The following is a 21,051-nucleotide window of genomic DNA, read 5'->3' as shown; positions in this document are numbered from 1 at the left end:
AAACAACTATTGTTCACACTCACCAATCACTCCGGAGTAGGTGAATAAACTGCATGCTGGCTTCCAATGTTTCATTTGTGCCTTTCATAAGCAATGCTTGTGAAAGTGGAAATCACTGGAAGAAGCCATTGTTCTGTGGTGTACCTTCAGTAGGCTAATAATGATAAACCGTGTGACAGATGAATCAAAAGCAAGATGGCGCAGATAAAAAAATCTTTAATACGGCAATACACATTCAGTGAATTGTCTCGTAACTGGCCTAGAATGAAATCACAGACAGGTTGACCCACACAGTAAAAAAGAGCAGTGTGAGGTACAGTGACAAGAGAAGTGTGCTGTATGTAGTGACAGTGAGAAAAAAAAAATACGTTCAGACAAAATGCTTAGAACTGTACACACCATGTACAAAAACAAACACACACAAAAAGATCCGATACTAAAGTAATGCTAAAGAAAGCACACAAACAGTGGTATTTTCTCGCAGATACCGATTACGAGAACCACGACAAAAGTTCGAAATAATTCTGTACGATGCTGGAAAAGAAAAAGAAAGAAAGATAAACAGCAAAAGAACGAAGAAAAGATACCAAAGCTCACCTCTAAATGAAGTGCTCACAAAGCAAGACAATTCGAAACGACATCTTATCACATGCGTGGCAACGCAACTCATCATATTTAAAAGGTGCAAAAATACGACACGCTACGGTAAAAAAATGATCTTTTATACAGGGATACCAAACGTGCCGTCAACGACAGGTCCCAGCTGGCAGGCTCCCAGGAAAAAACCAGTGGTAAGCTCGCCGTGTTCCATCATAACAAATCTCGCTTGTACCATTGACTTCTCGTGCTTATCACAATCACAAGTGCGCTTTTTTTTTTTTTAAGGATGAAATCTGACACTTCTGATGTTTCCTCCAACGACACGAACGAGAGTAGTACAACTACGACAACAACAACTCGTGGACCCCAAAACGTCAACACACGCAGTCCCGCACAGCACCATGTTTTGTAATCTTCCACTGATTAAAGACCATCCATATAAAGGGCAGGTAATTACGTCGACTACAGGTAGGGGTGACGTGTCATGTGTCAGTGCTTTCTTCCGGAGACACACACACAACAGGTGACAACGATAATAACCGACATTTACCACTGTTTACTGTCAGGAGTTTGACAGCCTGCAAGTGACAGGCTTCAAACGAAGCACAGAAATGGCCGCTTGATGGAAAAGAACACAGTGCGAGGGTGCCACGCCAACTAGCCAAAGGGGGAGGGAGGTGGCTTGATGACCAAACATGGGAAATTTAAAATCACCTAATGTAAAGCAGCGCATTTGCTCAAAGTCAGCTGTGGTAATTTAGGCATCGATCGAGTAAAGCGTACCTCCAACATGTTATTGATGTAGCATCATCTGCCGTGAGTGAAATACAGGCATAAGCATGTCGCAGGCAGCCACAGTGACCACACGCCGACAGGGTAAACCCAGAGCTCTATAACTTGCAGTCTCTTTCAAATAGCTGCGGTGATGCTTGCACACAATGAAGTAGATGTTTCAATGCATTAGACAGGCACGTTATGCTAAAGCAAATGCAACATAAGCATCCGTTCGCAGCAGACGCTGCTGTGACCGCCAATTGTTTTTAGCCAACCCCGACTAGTCGCACTGAAAGCGGTTGCTAGTGTAACTATGGCCCAATGCAACTAGGCAGGCTGCGCCCCTCTTTTTTTTTTTCCATCGAGCGGCCATGCAAATATGACACCACCAACTCGCCACTGTGTGCACGCTGCCAGTCATGCGACAACTCTGTGCCCGCAGTAAGTGAGAGCCCGTCATTCTAAGCGTTGGCGGCTACCACACATGGGCTTGCCACTGCACCGTTGTGAATGCTGAACAGGTGGCGCTGGTGAGCGGCCGAGAACAGACGCCACCAAAGTAATAGCTGTGCCGTTTTTATCCAGACTAGTTGTCTTGTTCACGTTAAGTTCGGTGCCTACCGTGTGCTGCAAACCGCACAGACATTTACCGTCAAAGCGAGGATCCAGCAGCTGCAAATCATTCCAATGGTTGGACAGCGGTAGCTTTTTCACGGTTGTGCTTGCATAATGAGGCAGGTTATTTTGCTGTGCTTTCAGCTCACTGGCTACAACGTGCTGCTGGGGGCACAGGTGGTCACAACCAAAGGTACACAGTGCTGCATCCCTCGAGAATCACGCACACAATGAACCACTGGTTTGATAATGCTCCAATTTTGCACACAGGCAGTATGCGATGGTGCATTTTGTGTCACTTCCTAGTTTAGGTGCAGAACATTCCTTCTTCCTCCACAATGAATCAGAAGTATATGACATCTATTTGTATAAGAGACCAAAGATGTAACTCACCCTCCTGCCAAAAAATATTTTTTTTTTATTCACTATCGCTGCAGACGGTACTTAATTGAGACATGTTGTGGACTAAACAAGTGAATACTGCATCAAAACTAGGTGTAAACAAAAACTGCAGAAACTCTTTCTCCATGCATAATCCAAGCACAAATGGGCAAGCAGTTTCCTCAGGAGAGCCACTTATACCTGCCTCACTAAGCAATGCTAACACTGAGTAGATGGCAAACAGTTATGAATTGCAGAACAATGTTCGCCTGAGCTCGTTGGTTGCACATACCACAATTGGTTTCCAGCAGAACGTTCTGATACCGACCGGAAGAGATGACGACACATGTTGGACTAGCTACTGAATGTTTATTATTGATTTTCTATACTCTTTATAGCACAAGATAGCCAATGCCTATTTGTTTTTTAATGCAGATTATTCAACTCCTTAGGTTGAAATATCATCTTTGCGCAAGTAGCCCTTTTCTTTTTCTGTTAGTAGTATTGATGGCGTACTGATGCAAGATTTCCCGCTTCTGTCAATTGCCATAGCTTCTAAAATCTTGCACGTCAGCTTGTCCTTACTTTTTTCTAAAGCTTTGATGTTGTGAAATTGAACGGTGTAGTGGTGCTGGTGATAATGAAAAGTGAGATGCCCACCAGAGGATTCCTCTCAAAGATGCTGCGTGCTCCCTTTTCCTGTGATTGATACACCTGCCGTTTGTCCTATGTATCGTCGGCCACATGATAAGGGTACATCATATATCAACCCTATTTTGCAGATAGCGTGCTTGTTGTGGTTCATTGAGCACTGCTTATTTTGCATGCTCTCTTATCCTGTAGCAATGACAGGACCAAGAGAGCATGCAGCACCATTTGCGAGAAATCTCCACTGGGCATCTCGCTTTTCATTATCGCTAGCACCATTGCACCATTCAATTTCGTGACATCAAAGTTTTAGGAAAAAATAGACAAGCTGACGTGCGAGATTTTAGAAGCCATGGCAATTGAAAGAAGCGGGAAATCTTGCATCAGTACACCATCAATACTACTAGCAGAAAAAGAAAAGGGCTACTTGCACAAAGACGACATTTCAACCTAAGGAGTTGGAAAACCGGAAATCAATAATAAACATTCAGCTGCTAGTCCAGCATGTGTCGTCGTCTCCTCCTGTCCGTGTCGGAACGTTCTGCTGGAAAGCAATTGAGTTATGAATGGCTCGGATCATTGGTCAGTCATGTCTGGCACACAGCTGTGCTTAAAGAGACACTAAAACCAAAAATTGTCTAGCTAGAGCGATACATCAATCCTCAAAATATCTCATTGTTTGTCCCTTGCCATGGCAATGGCCATTCCATAGGTTGCACTCTGCTGGATATTATGGCAAGGCTTCAAGACTGAGGCCTAAACACAGAGGTTGGCACACTCGGGCAAAGAGCACCGAAGGAGAAGTTTGAACAGGTAGCATCAGCAAGTTGATCTGTAGGAAATCTAAAAGACTGACCAAAGCGCATTTTCTTTTCTGGTTCAAGTGTGATCAGTTTCATTATTTGAGAGCTTTATCCTGTTCGTAAATGAATTACAATTCACAATGTACCAGAATACTGGAGGTATCGACAGCAGCAGCAGGGCTGGTAGCGCAATCTTGTCATGCTTTCTTCAGCTACAATGCCTTACAAACATTTATTTTTTTTAATGTTTCATCTTTATTCTAGCAAGAGAGGCAGAAAGAAAATGAAATCCAGCAAACGCAAACAATGGTTGCTAACAATCTGTTTGCACAAGCAGACGTGTAGAACATGGTTGCTCTAGTTGATGTCTGCACTACAAGATGGCACTACCGGTGCTGCCACGCCTTCTGTCTCCTTGACGTTCTGGCGTTTCATCAACTGCATACGTTTACGCAAGAAGCTAACACTGTCCATTACTACCGGTTGTTTGCTATTTACCTGTTAAATATATAACGTGTTTGCCCAAGCAGACGTGTAGAACATGGTTGCTCTAGTTGATGTCTCCACCACAAGATGGCATCACCAGTGCTGCCACGCCTTCTATCTTTTTGGCATTCTGGCACTTCATCAACTGCATACGTTTATAGAAGAAGCTAACACTGTCCTTACCAATGGTTGTTTACTATTTACCTGTTATAAGGAGGTCACCAGCCGTCACCAAAAGCTAGTTTCGTACATCACAAACATTGGTGCAACTGCTAGTCCTACGTTTACACCATTTTCTTAAAAGTTCTCTTCTTTGTAAGAATGCCAGTTTGCACATTTAAGCACATCGATCCATCACCTTGGCTTCCCTTAACGCTTGCCTTTAGGATCGCTTAAAAGAGAAACACAGCAGCATGGTGACTGCAATGCAAGGTTCAACACAGTGCCGAGTTAGCAGATGAACAGTCCCGTGCAATGACGAATTAGCACACCAAAGTGTTCCCACAAATACAGGCCACATGTCCAACGGTATTCACCAGCATGCTATATTCTTGATTGTGAGAGTGCACGATGAAGCTCGAACAGACATAACAACATGTGGCAAACATTGATGTCACACATTGCCAAAGTCGATATCTCATGTTTTAAACACCCATCAGAAGTGAGCATGGCAAAGCTTATTTACAGTTTCATACACAAATGTACATAATAATTGTAAGCTGCATTTGTGTGCTAAAGATCCATAAAGCAGAGAACACAACCCCACTCATCTATTACAAAAAAAAAGGAAAAAGAATAGAATCTGGCTCAAAGAGTCTAAGTTTTGTACTGCGACAAAAAAAATGTTCACTAAATTGCAAGGTAACAAAAACGGCGACAAGGTAAAAACTGTCATGAGCACATCTGAACTGTTTGATTAGTCGTGCAAGAACACAAAACAATAACAAAACATGCCACCCTTCCACCTTCCATAACAACTTCAGGTTTCATGAACAAAAACGTGTGTAAAAGAAAGAAAGAGCTGCACAATGATCAATCATTAAATTAATCTTTGATGTTGTTTCCTGCCATGGCAGGTTACCGGTCCCTGTATTGCTGCTGTGGTCGAACCGAACGTGCGGGCTTCAAAATAGAAAACAGCCACAAATCCCAGCTGGCCGGAATAAGCCCGATACACAAGCTGTAGCAAGAACAACTAGAAGGGCATCGACGAAGTGCGCCAACATATACTGAAGCAGCGAAAACATTTGCAGCTGGTGACCGCAAATGTCGTCAACCAGTGGCTTTGAAGCAACTACAAGCCACCAATATCAATCCAAGGTAGAGTGTGTAGGACAGCAATTGTAGAGGTTAAAATTCTGTGCGACAGCTTGCAGTGCAAAGCTTTAAGTATGCCCTTCTCGCGAAATGAATCAAGTTAAGCACCAAATTCCGACAGGAGACAGCAGAAACGGCTGTTAAAAGACAGAATACTGTAGAGGTGCCGTTCCGCCATGGCTAGCTACAAATCAGCAGCTGCTGATGTGATCTCTGACGATGAGCACCGTCGATATCGCCAGCCTTTGAGCAGGCGTGCATCTGGCAACCAACTGCTTAGAAGCAGATGGCCCGGCACCCCTCCTAATGAGTGAGCAAAAACACCGGCACGACAATGCATGTACGATGGGCCGGGACTGGTCGGTTTGACCGTGACGCATGGAAACGGCGTGTTCCGTGCATGGCGTGTAGGCTCACAGGCATGAGAATTAAGCCTAGTTTCTCCATCAGTCGCTTTACAGGACATTTTCAGTCCCTGTGCGACAATGCAACATCCAGTGGAATGCCTGACTGGAGTTGCGGCCATCCTGCCAAACGCACTCCAGATCTACGCCATGTGTGAAAACAATGCAGGTGACATGTCTGCTGTTCCTTTCGTCCAGATGTTCACCGCTTTAACCGATCAACATGCCCTGAAGGTGAGATTCCCGAAAGCAGCCAATCGAGATGCGACCCTCGATCACAGCCGGACCTGTCGGCAAAATGTAAGTGCCCGCACAACACTTCATGTTTCAGAACACTGCAAGCCATGAGGCTAATGTTGCGGGCCAAGTCTGTTTTTCTCTATTCTGCTTTCGGGTTTTCGTACGTGTCTCTTTCTGAAGCCCACTATAACGAGACGCCATTAAAGAAACAACACAGTGCTCATCTTCACTTCCTCAACCACTGAACAATGCAAAGGCATACAGAATGCTGCAGCCGAATACAAGGGCCGTCAAAGCGGAGTTGAAGATTCAAGTGCACACCCCCATTTCCAACCCACTCTCACTACTGTGCGACCCACCCCACACCCATGAAGACGTCCATGCAAAACTATTTTGCACCGGTAACTTGGCAGCTTTTCACCTTTGGCTAAATCTCAACAAGCATACAACAAATGCACATTGTGCCATACATTATTCTCTTCACAACCCAAGGCCCCTTACAGTATCCGTTTTGGATAACTTCTTGACGCACACGCAGACACAACGCATCCACATGCTCGCGTCTCATCACAGCAGCAAGGCCCCTTTCGAAAAGGCATTCGGATATCTTTTTTTTTTTTTCACTCACACAAATGCACACGTCCATACACTGGTCTCACCAGACTCCAAGGCCTCTATCCACAAGGTTGTCTTGCATGCACACGCAAGCACACAAGTCCACACTCTGCTCTCATCACAACCCAAGGCCACTATCCATTTGGATACCATCGTCTCATACATACAGGTCCACACACATTTTTTATCACAACCCAAGGCCCCTATCCATTTGGATATCATCGTCTCATACATACAGGTCCACACACATTTCTTATCACAACCCAAGGCCCCTATCCATTTGGATATCATCGTCTCATACATACAGGTTCACACACATTTCTTATCACAACCCAAGGCCACTATCCATTTGGATACCTCCTTTCACACATGCGTCAGCCGAGGCTGCTGCACAACAATATGAAGCTTCTCATCATACCGAATGTTGCATTGTTTGGAGAGCCAGGTGCAAAACAACTCCCACGGTTAGCTCCCTTCACTCGCTCATGCAACCAGTTTTTGAACATAAACATCCTCTGGTGGTCCCTCATGAGCAGTGCCCTCTTCTGGTGCAATACTTGTCTGTTTTATCTCAAAAATAATTGCAAGTAGGCACCACATGTGGCAGCATAGTAACCAAAAATGTCTATTTCCCAACAACAGTGGTCGTTGCTATGACAATGAACTGCCCATGCCAGAATTTATTAAATGTACAGTACTTTCCCTCTCCCTACATAACATTTCTGTATATGCTCCCACAGAAGAGTTGCACATTTGCTTTCCATTCGCTGCTCATGGTCACGTGGTTCAAAAAAATGCAAACGTGCAGAGCAGAGAAGCGCCACTAAGGCAGAGAGAAACTGAGTCTGTGATGGCAGCACCAGCGCATCACCACAGTTCAGTGCCTTCTTTGATGGCCGATTCCCAGACAACCTCCTACAAAATTTGCCTGCCTTGCTGTCTTTTCTTTGAACACAAAAATTGCATGTTAAACATTCATAGTATCTTGTGCTCACTAACAATTCCTGATTGGCATGTCTTTAAGCAGATGGTGCCGCTGCACAGTGTGCAGCAAAGGTTCCTGCACCAGTTTACGTTTCAGCTCATGCAATGGGATATTTCTATTAATTTAGAAGAAAGTGAATGACTATCATAGCTCACATGTGTTTAGCTTGCATCATAGCAGTCATTGAGTATCCCAGCTTATGCGTCGGTGAGGAAGACATCGTTGCAGACAGCGTCTGTGTTGTCCCTTTTGTGTACATATCTTCTGTGCCTAACCTATCGAATCATGAATCCTTACCAAGCTATCGTTCCAACTCTGAAAAAAATAATAATAATAAAACAGGCAACCACTGCACCCAAAAGTGTCGGTAAACAAAACCCACCACCAAACGCCGCCATGTCCACGAAAAATGAGCGCGAGCGAGCCAGTCCGAGCAAGAAGTCTACGCCTGCCGCGCTGAGCAATGCAACATTCTGTACACCAAGGCCCGTACTTTGACTATGGTAACTGCCAGGCCCGTCTCCCGGCCACACAAGAAACGAAAAATCGAAGCAGAAGCAATGGGGCCGATTCCACTGTGAGGCAAAGCAGTGGCGAACGGCTGATTAATAACCCTGATGTGTCCTGTGACACTCCTATGAAAAGGAGTGCACTCACTCGTCAATGCCTCTGGACATGCGTAGCTTAACATTTTGCACGCGTGGTGATCTTCAGTCGCAGCATAGGCATTCCACAATTAGAACAGACGGTGAAATATTTCTCTTTTTTCTTTTGTTTTCGTTTTGCAAATATAAATTTCTTGCTGGCTCAACACAATTTTTGGTGCTGTTAAATAAATGTAGCCCCATTACAAGGTGTCACTGCAGTTTTTGTACTTACAGTGGCCGTAAAGATTTGATTTTGATTGCAAACAGGAGTCACTGCGAGATGAACTTAGTAACATGTTTTCAGGTTGCCCTGCGTAAGCTTTAGCAGGCTGCAACTGCTTACCACCACGGTTGGCATGGATGGGCTGGACTTCTCGCCGCAGTCAAGCCGGCCCCACAACTACCGCTGCTTCGGCCAATAAGCACTCGTGGCCAAGGGACAGTCTCGAACAGAGACCAGTCAGAATACGAGCCCAGCAACAAGGGCCATGTTTCTGACTGTGGTCGTAGTCGTCGACGAGTTTTCTGGTCAGTGAACATAGGCGTGCGCTTCAGCCAAGTGGAAAACGCAAGCCGGCATTTATCACGGCAGTACGGTATGAAGCAACTGCTACGACCACAGTATGAGAACACCAGCGCGATCACAATCATCAAAAACCGAGGAATGCCTGCGGGAGCAGGCTGTACAATATCACAAGTTACCACTGCACACTCCTGGCCTGTTAAAAAGCAATACCGGGAACGCAGGCTCAAACCCAACGCCTTCAAGAACACGACAAAACGAGTGCATCGTTAAGCACCCAACTGGATGGATGTCAGAGGAAGAACAAAAAAAAAAAGAGCATTACGTGTATTAATGCAGTTGACTGACGTCGATTAACTTGTAAGAACAACATACCTTTTGTCTGAATTATTAGTAGCCTGGAGCACCCAAAATTGAACAGAGTACCATCAAAAACAGATTCATGGGCAATAACCAGCTCAATTAGACACACACGGCTGCGCACAAACATGTACATGGCCAGAACAGGAGTACGAAAAGACACACAGAACATGATTCCGTTTGCGGGCAACCACAACCAGTATTCTCAGTACATCACTTTTAGGGACAGCTTGACTTCTCTGTGAAGTTAACAACCAGCACTGGGACTCGGCGAAAAAATGGGCGCCCTGCCTGCTGGCTCAAGTCAGTTACCTCATGCTGGTTGTGATGTGCCTGAAAGTGATCCATCAAGAATACGACCCCCGATCGACGATGCCATTTCATAGGGGCATGCCCGTCACAATATACAGTGACCACAAAACATCAAATGCGGGCACGTTTCTGAGCAATCGTGCCTTGTGAACGTTCCCTCGTTGGCTGTTTTCCGATGCATGCCTCTGCCCCTACCAGTTGAATTGACTGAAATCCTGGTTGCGTGCATTTGAATTGAGCGGGCTTCAAAATGCACCGAAAATGTTGCAATCAAGCCAGACCGAAAACTTTAGACTAGGTAGAATTGCCTTGATTTTCGAATGATTGAAGTTTGAACTATCGCGAGTCTGATGTACCAGTGGCTGCTAACTCTGTTCCACGGTCCCATCTACCATCATCCCCCATTGGTACTATCACGCCAGAACGAAACTGCAAAGAAGAAGAAATGAGCTTACGTACCAGTTCTTGCGCTTGCCCAATTACTTAAAAACTGCGAAGTGTGATCATGACATAACTGGACACTAAATCCACTTAAGCCCCAAAACTAGGCATCTGTGGAGGTATCACCTGAACGTCATGCAGTCAGGCAAAAAATGAAACGGGCTGTTCCAACTTGTTTTCCCACAATCTCCTTCGGTTCTGGCGTGACAAGTGGGAGCAGTGCAGCGACATAGAATGTGACGAAGCAGGCTGACTGAAGGCAGGTTCCTTACAAGTGCCACGGTGCTCACCTTATATTAGGGGAGGACCACACTCTTACAACAATTTTTCTTTTTGTTCGAACACTTGTGAGCATGAATTGATTAAACTTGCACTCCTTGTGTATCCTGACCTGCTGAACCGAAATTGGTGGTGACATTGTGAGCATCTTTATTTAGACTGAAATTTGGCATCCCGTTTTCTACATCAGAAAAAATAAAATGTGTTCTTTATTTTTTCATTTGTAATATGCAGTTAAGTGTTAAGAGTTTCACTTGGTTCACTCGGAGGAGAGCCAACAAAAGCAAAAAAAATTTGCACATCAGAATTTCCATAAGTATGAAGTGAATGTTCCAGACCTTGAAATATTTGGGAGCAATACTTCTTTGGGGCACTTTAGAGAAGGCGTCTGGTAAAAGAAAACGTTGTATTAGTAGCAACGAACATCTTTGTCTTCTATAACCTTTCAAATGTTCATCTTTCAAACAGCAAAATAACTGCAGCAGTATCAGTAGTAGTAACAGAGCTGTAGATAATGCTCCTTCAAAAATGGACAGTCACCACAATTAAGGCTACGATAAAGAAAGTGCAAATTTCATCAAAGTTTATTTATAAATTTAAAAAAATGTTCTAAGAGCAGGGTCCTCACGCTTCAACAAAACCTTGGCAACGTGGACCGTGTTAAAGAACTTGTGACACTGTGACTTTCGCAGCTGAGTTGCAATGCAGTAATGGGCAGCCAGAATACGTCTGCCAAACAGCAAATACTCTACTGGTGTCCCGTGCCCCACGAACAACCAAACATTTCTGTTGATGGGGCTCACGGCCAAGACACTTACGTACTACTCCAACAACATTGCCACTTACACGCGCACTTCATGGAGCAGACAGCTTTTTGAGCAACGACGCCCACCGTCAGGGAGCGTGCATTCATGAGTTCATTGTGCGGCTATGTAGGTGCTGAAAGATGGGTGTAGATGGACAGGCGTAGACGGACAGGTGCTGGCTGTGGAAGAAGAAAAATAAACTAAGGAGAGGCCCCAGCCAGACCGGCTTGCGTTGGGAAAAGTGTGGTGGAAGTTGTGTGTCCTTTGTTTTTGCAAAAGAGAACTGGTGTTGGTGATCCAAACAGCAATGTTGTCATGGCAACTGTGCCTTGGTCCCCTGTGGTCTTGTGAGCGAATGTAATGTGGGCGGCTTGCAAAATCGTTAGCACACGTGCGCACATTCGCAGCACTTTTACTCGATCGCTACTTTCTGCAATCCTGCCAACGTAAGCTTGACTGCAAAGCGTGCCATGGGAAAGGGCATGGCAAAAAGAGTAAAAAAAAGAGGAGGAAGATGGCTCACCAAGGCAGAGGAGCATTCATATTTGGCTTCAAAGAATTTACATCAGAGCCTCTCCTAGTTTGTTTCTTTCCTCTACGAGTGCAGACAGATGGGTGTACGTATGCAGGTTATTCTGGATGGAAGCAGACAATCAGGTGCACACGAATGAATGCAGACGAATGGGTGTGGACAGATGGATGCATGGATGACTTAATGTGTAGAAAACACAGGTGTTCGTGCAGAAAATAACGGGTAAGACGTAGTGGTCAGAGGAGAGACAATAATGAGTGCGGGTGACGTACAGTACAACCTAGTTCAGACGCTTTTCCCCAATACGTACGAAAAAGCGCACCAACTGGGAAAAGGTGTGATCCAAAGTCACAGGACAATACAGCAGAATCAACCATAGTTGACGTCTATGCAATCCGAAGTGTAGTATGCAGACCTGGTGGCCGATCTGACGGGGCTGGAGCGGCCTGAGACACGCACTGGCGTTTTTGGGGTTTCAGCAAGCTTACATACAGGCTCCTCGAATTCAGCTTGAGTCAGCAGCTTTCAGTCAAAGCATTTTGGTGGGAAGTTTTGGTGTGCCCACTAAATTACTGTAACACAGGAAGCTGACACGCGTCAAGCTCGTGGGGCCTAAGCAACCCGAGATGCGCAATGTTGTTTTTAAGACGGCGATGGGAGACGGAAACGCAATGCTACAATGCCACCAGAGCGAAACAAGACGAACACTTCGTGCCGCCTAAGGTAGAAAACGGCCACCCATTTCGGTTATTGCCTATTAAAAGCCTCCAGTACACTTCGTCAGCCATGCGCTCTATGAAACAGATAGGTGAAGATACTGCTCGCAAAGGGTAGGCGGTGATAGCCGTGAATGGCAATGTCTGATGACCCGTGAGGGGATTTTCAGGAACCGGAATATGAAACTGAGTGCGTGGAAGAATTTTCACGTGGCACACGTAGGCATTGGTCAGAAGTTCACGCAGAGTGCTGCAGAAGTGCGCTGCACAAGCGAGTGTTCATTTCGCTGTCTGCACTATGTGGCCCAGTTTCGGTTACACTGGGAGATTATAGTGAAGTGGTGTACAACGGTGAGCATTTGAGGTATATTGCCTGGCAAAACATGTTCAAGTGCCCGGTTCGAGAGGAAGTGCATGCTAGAAAATCATAGCCACACTCAATGAGCAACGCTGCCAACTCAACTTCACGAGCACAGAAAGGAAACCATGCGCTGCAGAAGCATACCAGCAGCAGATCGGCAAAGCCAGCCACATAAAATATTTGAAACAGAAAAGCCCTGTCAAGGCAGCCAGTATGTTTTGGACCTTGCAGGGAATAACCACAAATTCAGAGGATTGCTGCGAGATCCTAATGACACAAGGTTGCACAAGCGTTACCTGCCTTTCTATGTTGACATCATTGATGTCCTATTTTGTACCATGGCAATGTCTAAAAAAGCCTCACCCCCTTGTGGAAAAACTATGCACTTATTAAGTCAGATAAGTAGTCTTAAGGCAGTACAGCTAACTGCTTTGTGTCGATGTGATCTACATCCTATTCTGTATGGTGGCAATGCCCGAGTAGTTCTTTGTTTCTTTTTTGGTGGAAATTCTTTCCTCTTCCTCAAAGGTGAGTTTAGACACTTCAGCCAGCCTGCTAAGTACTCACATTTCAAATTGACAAGTAAGACGCTCGCAAGAACTCAATGCAATAGCTTAAAAGGTGACACCAAGGCCACATCATAGAAAAGAAGCGAGCCCGTTCCACCAAGCTATCTCCACCCCGCAGAGAGGATTCTGTTGTCGAGGGGCCACATGTCGCTGCCTTCCTGCTTGACCGGCTGGTGCATCGAGTGTGGTGGCGGTGGCTGCATCGCGGTTCCATCACCGCCGTGGACCATGCCGGGCACCGGACTGTCCATCCCGTGCATCCTGTGCCGCACGCCGTCCTGCCCGAGCCCCATCGGGGGCGGCGGAGGCACCGGCTGGTACGGCGCGGGCACGTGCGTGACGGCGCTCTCAAGGTCTGCGCTCCACGACATCCCACTGTCGGGAAGCACCTCGCGGTCGTACGAGCCGGCAGTGGCCGTCTCGAAGTCCAGCGGCTCCTCCTTGATTGTCGTCTGCATGCCGCCGTTGTGGTGGTGGTGGTGCGGATGGTGCGCCTGGTGGTGTGGCTGTATGGGCATGTCCGAGCTCCACAGTGAGCGGCCCCCCACGTTATTACTCACGGTATTGCCATAGTTTGGCGGTGACTGGGTGAACGTGTCAGCTGCAGGAAGAACGGAGGTTCAGGTTCAACAAGCTTGTGCCACCAGAAGCATGCAAAGCAGGGATAATTGTTTCACACAGAGCAACCACTCGATGATCATGATGTGTGAGGTTTAAGTTCGCAATGGTCAGGTCTGGTCAATGAGCACCAAGCAAGCAAATCACGAGTTTTCAGAGGAGCAGTGAATTGCGAAGGGTAGATGTAACATGGCTGTCCAGAGGCCTAAGAAACAGTCGCTGTAACGAGTGTAGAACATATCATATATATATATATATAGAGCCAACTTCTGTTAATTCGATCGTGATAGGTTTGATGAAACTGGCTTAGTCAAACAAAAGGCAGAAACAATGCTGAAACACACCTTTCATTCACTTGGCAGTATTTGACTCAAGTTAGCTCCAGCGCAATACAGCCGTGTTATCAGGTGAAGCATACCAAACAAAAAAAAAAAGGGCTCGCAGCTAAGAGTTTTAGCACGAGTTCTTTAATTTGCACACACACATGCGCCACCTCCGGTCACCATACAAGCACCAAGTCTCCTAACAAACTCACACACCAGGCATTCAGAGTCTTAGAAGGACCCCAGCCCTTTCGTTGCCTTTAAACGTCCCCTTGACTTTCGGAATTTTTAAAATCTTTCCATTTTCCTTCTCGCTAGCTTTCCCAAAACCCAGATGGCTTTTCTTTTTGGTGCACGGCACGTGTAAGTAAGGAGTGCGTACTAGGCCCTGTTAATGGTCTCCTATAAGAGACACCCATGGTAGGCAAAACGAGGGCTCAAATCACCACAGCAACGTCAAACAGCTCTGAATGGCTACCAGTATGCTTATTAGGCGTCTAGGTGCTAGTATTGTGACCGAAGGTGGCGCGTGCACGTCTGCATAATTAAGGAACACGTACCATGTTCTGTGACAGAGGCCCCTTTCCATTCTTGATATGCTTCCTGGCAATAAATTAAGTATGCTTATCCGCATAGCACGGCTGTATTGCAGCAAACCTGACTAGTGAAGTTCGGATTATCCGGCGACGGCCAATTTTTAGATCGAAATAACGGAAGTTTGGGCCCATAGGAACGTACGGGCATCGGCCTGGACATTTTGTCGGAGTTGAATTCACCAAAAAATTGAATTAACCGTTGTCAAATTATTGGAAGTGTACTGCATTAAAATTATGATGACTAGTGTGATGTGTTACAAACATAAAAGAAACACTATGTAAGGGGTGACACAATAAATTAATATAGCACTAGCATTAGTGTCTCACCAGGGCCCTTGAATGCAAGGACATAGAGGCATGTGCCATACAAAACGCTACTAACAGCAGCAGCTTCTCGTAAGAGGAATTGCTAGCGCTGATAACGTGTAATAAAGAGCAATCAGTCGAGCACAGCAAAACAAGACACAGGGAACAAATCTAAGAGGACAAACAGGCGCTAAATTCTACCCTTCTACCCACATTTATTTTTCGATTGAAGCAATGACTGGCACCTAGCCAGTTACTGCTAAGTGCACGGATGCAGACCTCTGTTTAAAAAGTTTGTTGTATTACAACGACGTCCTTGTCAGCTTTACACACTGATCATAGAAGCAGAAAGTATTTTAAAGAATAGGGGGTGAAATGGTGTCGGCTGACCTTCAACTGACTACATTGGAAAAGAGTGCACCTCGACTCTGCTGATGGTTAGAAAAAGACTGCTGATAGGGCTAGGCTTCAGGGAATCAGCTGTGCACGAACAATTTTCTTAATCATTTGCGTACATTATAGCGAACGCAGGCAAAGTAAACTAGGAAGTTAGCAGCTGTGTGTCTTGTCAATTTTCCACTCATTTTTCCTTTTTCCTGCAATAACGTGCTTGCTATTTACGGATTAACTATTTCACCCAAAGACCGTGCCCACAAGCGAGCAGAACATCACAACATTCTCGTGTTCAAAATTAAATTTAAATTCTGGAGTTTCATGTGCCGAAACCACCAACTGATCATCAGGCATGCCATAGTGGGGGATTCATTTCTAACCACCTGTGGTTCAATAATGTGCCCCTCAATTTAGTCATGGGTGCTCTGGGCCTCACTCCGACTAACTTGGTCATCAGCTAAGCTGCTACTCATTGCGCAGCTCGTTGTAGCAGCACAACAGATGATTGAGCAAGCTAGAGTGAATGTCAAGATGTGATGTCTTGCTCCCATGTGACCACCTTCTGTATCATGACCCATTAGACAGCAAAACCGAAATTCGTTCGTAGAAAAGCCATTAGACAGCTTTAGAATAGGGACCCCAACCAAAAACGTTTGGGGCCCCAAAGAAATAGCGTCGAAGTCACTGCATATGCGCGAGATGCAAATGCGTTTGGGTTTTGCGTCGGGCACACTATTTCACTTATTTAGCGGGAGCCCCAAAAGCTGCCCCTAAAGATTTGCATAAACAAGCATGTCGGCACCCATCGAAGCGATGGCTCTAACCTAGCATCAAACTGGGCTCGATTCGTATTAATGCGTGGTTTGCAAGCTAGAAGTGACTGCGGTTATCGCTTTCTCTCAACTAGAGCATGTTATGAAGATTGATTCATTAGACGCCGCTGATTCCAAATTCGATTCTTGATTTCATGGCTCATAGTCCGAACACGGCTTAACTTGGCTGGTGAAGACACGTAAGGTTGGTTACTCAAAACTAAGCACAGCTAATAGAATAACCTCTAAATTGTAATTAAATGCGGAAACATGAATGTCAAAATTACTCTTATCATAAAATGGCATATTTTATTTAATTACTTATAACAGATTTTCTTTGACGCTGCACTGGTGCTGCAAACGCAAGATGATATCCACAAATGCAAAGCCCTATTCTAAAACTCTTCACTCCTGCATGCCCCAATGCTAACACCTGCAAAGCTCTTTGGGGACACAAATGTTCGAGGTCCCTATTCTACAACTCTTAATTATGTAAATTACTCAGGGTTCTTCGAGGCTTGCCAATACATTACTGGAGGTGCGATATCAGTTCGTCAACCATTAGTGTTGTCAGAATGCCGTACAGTTCAACTGCGATGTAAAAAAAAAATATGCCAAATACAAGTTTTTTTACTGCACCAAATGTGATCAAACTTTGCCAGCTTGCTGTGACACGGAATGGTTTAATAAGCAATGCATAATTGAAGCTAAATAATTTGGTGTCGTGGCCCCCCTAACAAATCCAGGACATACGTAATTAAAGAAGCTGATTTTCTTTCTGAACACTTCGGCGACAGAGTGTGTGATGCAGCCAACCTTATGGCATTGAGGTTTGTCACTAGTCAAACTGTGCAGCCACTCAACTTGCTGGAGTGGCACCATAGTCCAAACCCTCCTGTTCAATTTTTGTTGTGCCAGTTTGCGTATCAAGAAAGGCATCAGGCAAGGAGACACAATCTCTCCAATGCTGCTCACTGCACGCTTAGTAGTATTCATGGTATTATACTGGGAAGTATTAGTAGTAAGGATCAATGGCGAATATCTCAGCAAGCTGCACTTTGCAGATGACAATGTCGTGTTCAGCAACACGGGATGAATTACAACAAATGATTCAGGACCTCAGCCGAGAGAGCATAAGAGTATGGTTGAAGACTAATATACAGAAGATAACAGTAATATTCAATAGCCTAGCAAGAGAAGAATAATTTGTGATCGTCTGCCAGCCTGTAGTATCAGTGCAAAAGTATGTTTCTCTAGGTCAATCGCTTACAGAGGACCCTGATCATGAGAAGGAAAATTATAGAAGTATAAAATTGGGTTGCAGCACATATGGCAAGCATTACCAAATTATGGCCATGAGCTTACCGCTATCGTTGGGAAGAACAAGTGCACAATCATTGCACTTCACCAGTACTAACATATGGAGTAGAAACTTGGAGGTTAACAAAGAAGCTTGAGAAGAAGTTAAGGACCGCGCAACGTGGGTAGTTGATAGGGGTAGTTGATAGTCTACTTCACATTAGGAGAATAAAAATTGAGCTGGCCAGGCCCATAATGAATGGGTAACACAGTTAACCGATGTCCTATCAGAGATACAGAATGGGTGCCAAGAGAAGGGATGCAGAGTCGAGGACAGCAGAGAATCAGGTGGAGTGATCAAATCAGGAAATTTGCAGGCATAAGCTCGGCTTTGCTAACGCAAGACAGGGGAGACTGGAAATTGCTGGAAGAGGCTTTCGCCCTGTAGGGGACATAAAACATGGGCTTGCGCTTCATGTGCACGCCGCAGCTGAGTGACAACACCATTACATGCGTTCGTTGCAAAACAACAAGTCAGCCATCAGGGATGACTAAGAAACTTAGTCATCCCTGATGGCTGACTAAGTTTCTTCATTGTATAGGCAAATTTGCTGTAATGGTCTTCACTGTGGAGACACATGGAGTTCGTTGTAAAAGGCGTGCAACTGCACACAAATACTCAAGGTAGCGGAAGGTCGGAGAGCGTCTGTTGTAGCTGCTGTTGGAATCGTACCGCTGGCACGAGTTGTTGGGGTCTCGGTGCTGACGCCCGTTATTGCCAATGGGTCGCAAGCCCCAAGGGTAGCGTTGGCCTGGCGGCCTGGGGCACTGGAAGCATCCGAAGGTCCCGGCAAAGCAAGAGAAGACTGGTAACAGAACAACTTGTTTATTCTAACATAGCAAAAGAGCGGCCGGTCAGGTCGACCGAAGTGGAGAGACGGGAGAGCACGTAACTCAACAGTACAAATCGGAGCCTCTCTCCTGGCGTCCGGGGGCAGCTGCTCTTATACCCTCGGCGTCGCGGTCCAAAAGAGAAGGTCGCGGGATGAAGGTCACGGGATGAAGGTCACGGGACGGCAGAGCATGACCCCACGACGGCGCGAACTGTCGAGCCGAGAGACCTGCTGAACCGAGTGTAGTGACGCATCGCCAACCTTCACTTGGGGAGCTCCGCTCCCCTGATGCCGCGCTTTGACAAGCGTGGGCACACACACACACACACACACGAAGACACGTGGCACTGAAACACGCCTGGACACGCTTGGCGGGTAGGCGTTGCGGCGGCGTCGGACGGGCCAAAATGTCCGCCGCTTTGAACAAAGCCCCGGCGTCCGTTGCATCCGCGCCGGCATTACCGCGCGTTGTAGGCGAAACGTAACAGACCGCCCCGCCGGGGGAAGGAGATCCCGATGGTCAGGGGACTGCATCCGCTGTCCGGAGGGATGTCGCTCGATGATGCTCATAACCGAAGTTGGGCGTCCTTGGGCGTTTCTTGAGCGCAGCGCACAGAGAAGGCCTCGTTCTCACGTTCAGGTGCACACAGGACACTGCAAAGCGACTTCGGGAGAGTTGACATTTTTGTTCTCGTTTCCGGCAAGCGTTAGAACCACGCCAAAAGTCAACCGCTCAGTCAGCAAGCACGGCACAACCCTCACTAAGCCCTGCCAGGCTCTTTCCCCTTTTTTTTTACTGCTGCCTAGTTCCTTACAGTAGTTTAGCAGCACTCAGAACGCGTCCACAAATCGGAAAATTGCACTAGAAAGCGCATCATCACTTTGAAACACTACACAAAAGCAATAGGTTAAAAATCCTGCCTCAGGAAGAAAAACATCAGTAACAAGCAATTTTGAGGCTGATTCCCACGTTAGGGGCTTCGACTTAAGCCATCGGCGTTACCGTTGAGACTCCCCTTTTTGTAACGCACCTCAAAGGAATATTGTTGCAAAGCGAGGCTCCAGCGCAGGAGGCGGCCATTTTTGGGAGAGATGGTCTGCAGCCATTGGAGAGGGCAGTGATCCGTCTCAATGATAAACCTCGAGCCAGCTAGGTAACATGACAATTTCTGAACGGCCCACACGATACACGCACACTCTTTCTCGGTGGCGCTATACGCCTGCTCACGACTGGTCAGCTTACGACTAGCATACAGGACGGGGTGTTCTACTTCTCCATTTTCCCGTTGGCACAGTACAACGCCCATGCCTCGCTCACTAGCATCACACTGAACAACGAACCCTTTTGTGTAGTCGGGCGATCGTAGCACAGGCTGGCTTGTTAGGGCGCTCTTTAGGGCGCTAAAAGCTCTTTCCTTCGTCTCATCCCAGACGACTGTTTGCGGCTCTGTCTTTCTTAGAGCATCCGTCAAGGGAGCCGCGATATCAGAGTACCTGGGGATGTACCTCTGATAGTAGCCGGCGACACCTAAGAACGACCGAATATCGGTCTTCGTGCGCGGTTGCGGGAAGTCTCGCACAGCGGCCACCTTTATTTCAGAGGGGCGGCGACGACCCCGACCAATCACGTGTCCGAGGTAGACAACCTCGGCCTGTGCTAACTGGCACTTGGGAGCCTTGACTGTCAAGCCCGCATCGCGCAGGCGGGTTAGCACTGCCCGCAAGTGCGCCATATGCTCAGGCCAGGATGCGGAGAATATCGCTACGTCGTCTAGATACGGTAAAGCGAATTCTTGCTGTCCCCGCAACACTTTATCCATGAGGCTTGAAAAGCAGTATGGCGCGTTCTTCAAACCAAAACTCAAAACTTTAGGACGGAATGTCCCCATTGGTGAAATGAACGCCGCATACCTACTAGCCTCTTCTGTAAGTGGAACCTGCCAATAACCCCTGACAAGATCTAGGGTGGAAATAAACTGAGCGCTACTCACTCTCTCAAGGCGCTCCTCGATGTTAGGGATCGGATAAATTTGATCCTTAGTGATGGAATTAAGCCTGCGGTAGTCGACGCAAGGACGAGGTTCCTTGCCCGGTACCTCAACTAAAATCAAAGGGGAGGTATAATCACTCTCACCCGCTTCAATAACACCGAGCTGTAGCATTTTCTTTACCTCAGCCTCCATAATATCGCTCTGGCGGGGTGACACCCGGTACGCCTTGGATCGTACTGGCTCTGGGGAGGTAAGTTCTATGTCATGAGTAAGGACAGAAGTCCTACCAGGCCTCTCAGAGAACAGACCTTGAAACTCTTGTAAGAGCTGGTGTAGTTTGGTTTTCTGCTCAGGCGACAGCGATGCTTTACTTATTAAGTCACTAATGACTTGATCGGTGTCTTTC

At 46.4% G+C, this 21,051-nt stretch overlaps 1 protein-coding gene across 2 annotated transcripts in view; it reads right to left on the bottom strand.

Annotated features, from left to right (window-relative positions):
- Positions 1-198: 198 nt before the first annotated feature.
- LOC126527588 (uncharacterized) overlaps positions 199-21,051 on the bottom strand; it is a 45,757-nt gene continuing 24,904 nt past the window's right edge. For both annotated transcript variants that reach the window (XM_050175375.3, XM_055068808.2), the window contains one exon: positions 199-14,015. In XM_050175375.3, coding sequence (XP_050031332.2) covers positions 13,516-14,015 — 500 coding nt within the window. In that variant the 3' untranslated portion in view covers positions 199-13,515. The remainder of the gene's footprint in view (positions 14,016-21,051) is intronic.

The sequence above is a fragment of the Dermacentor andersoni genome, chromosome 9, assembly GCF_023375885.2.
Source record: "Dermacentor andersoni chromosome 9, qqDerAnde1_hic_scaffold, whole genome shotgun sequence".
In the NCBI taxonomy this organism is placed as follows: Eukaryota; Metazoa; Arthropoda; class Arachnida; order Ixodida; family Ixodidae; genus Dermacentor; species Dermacentor andersoni.
Note: the sequence above shows the minus strand (reverse complement) of the source record. Positions and strands in the feature narration are given on the sequence as shown.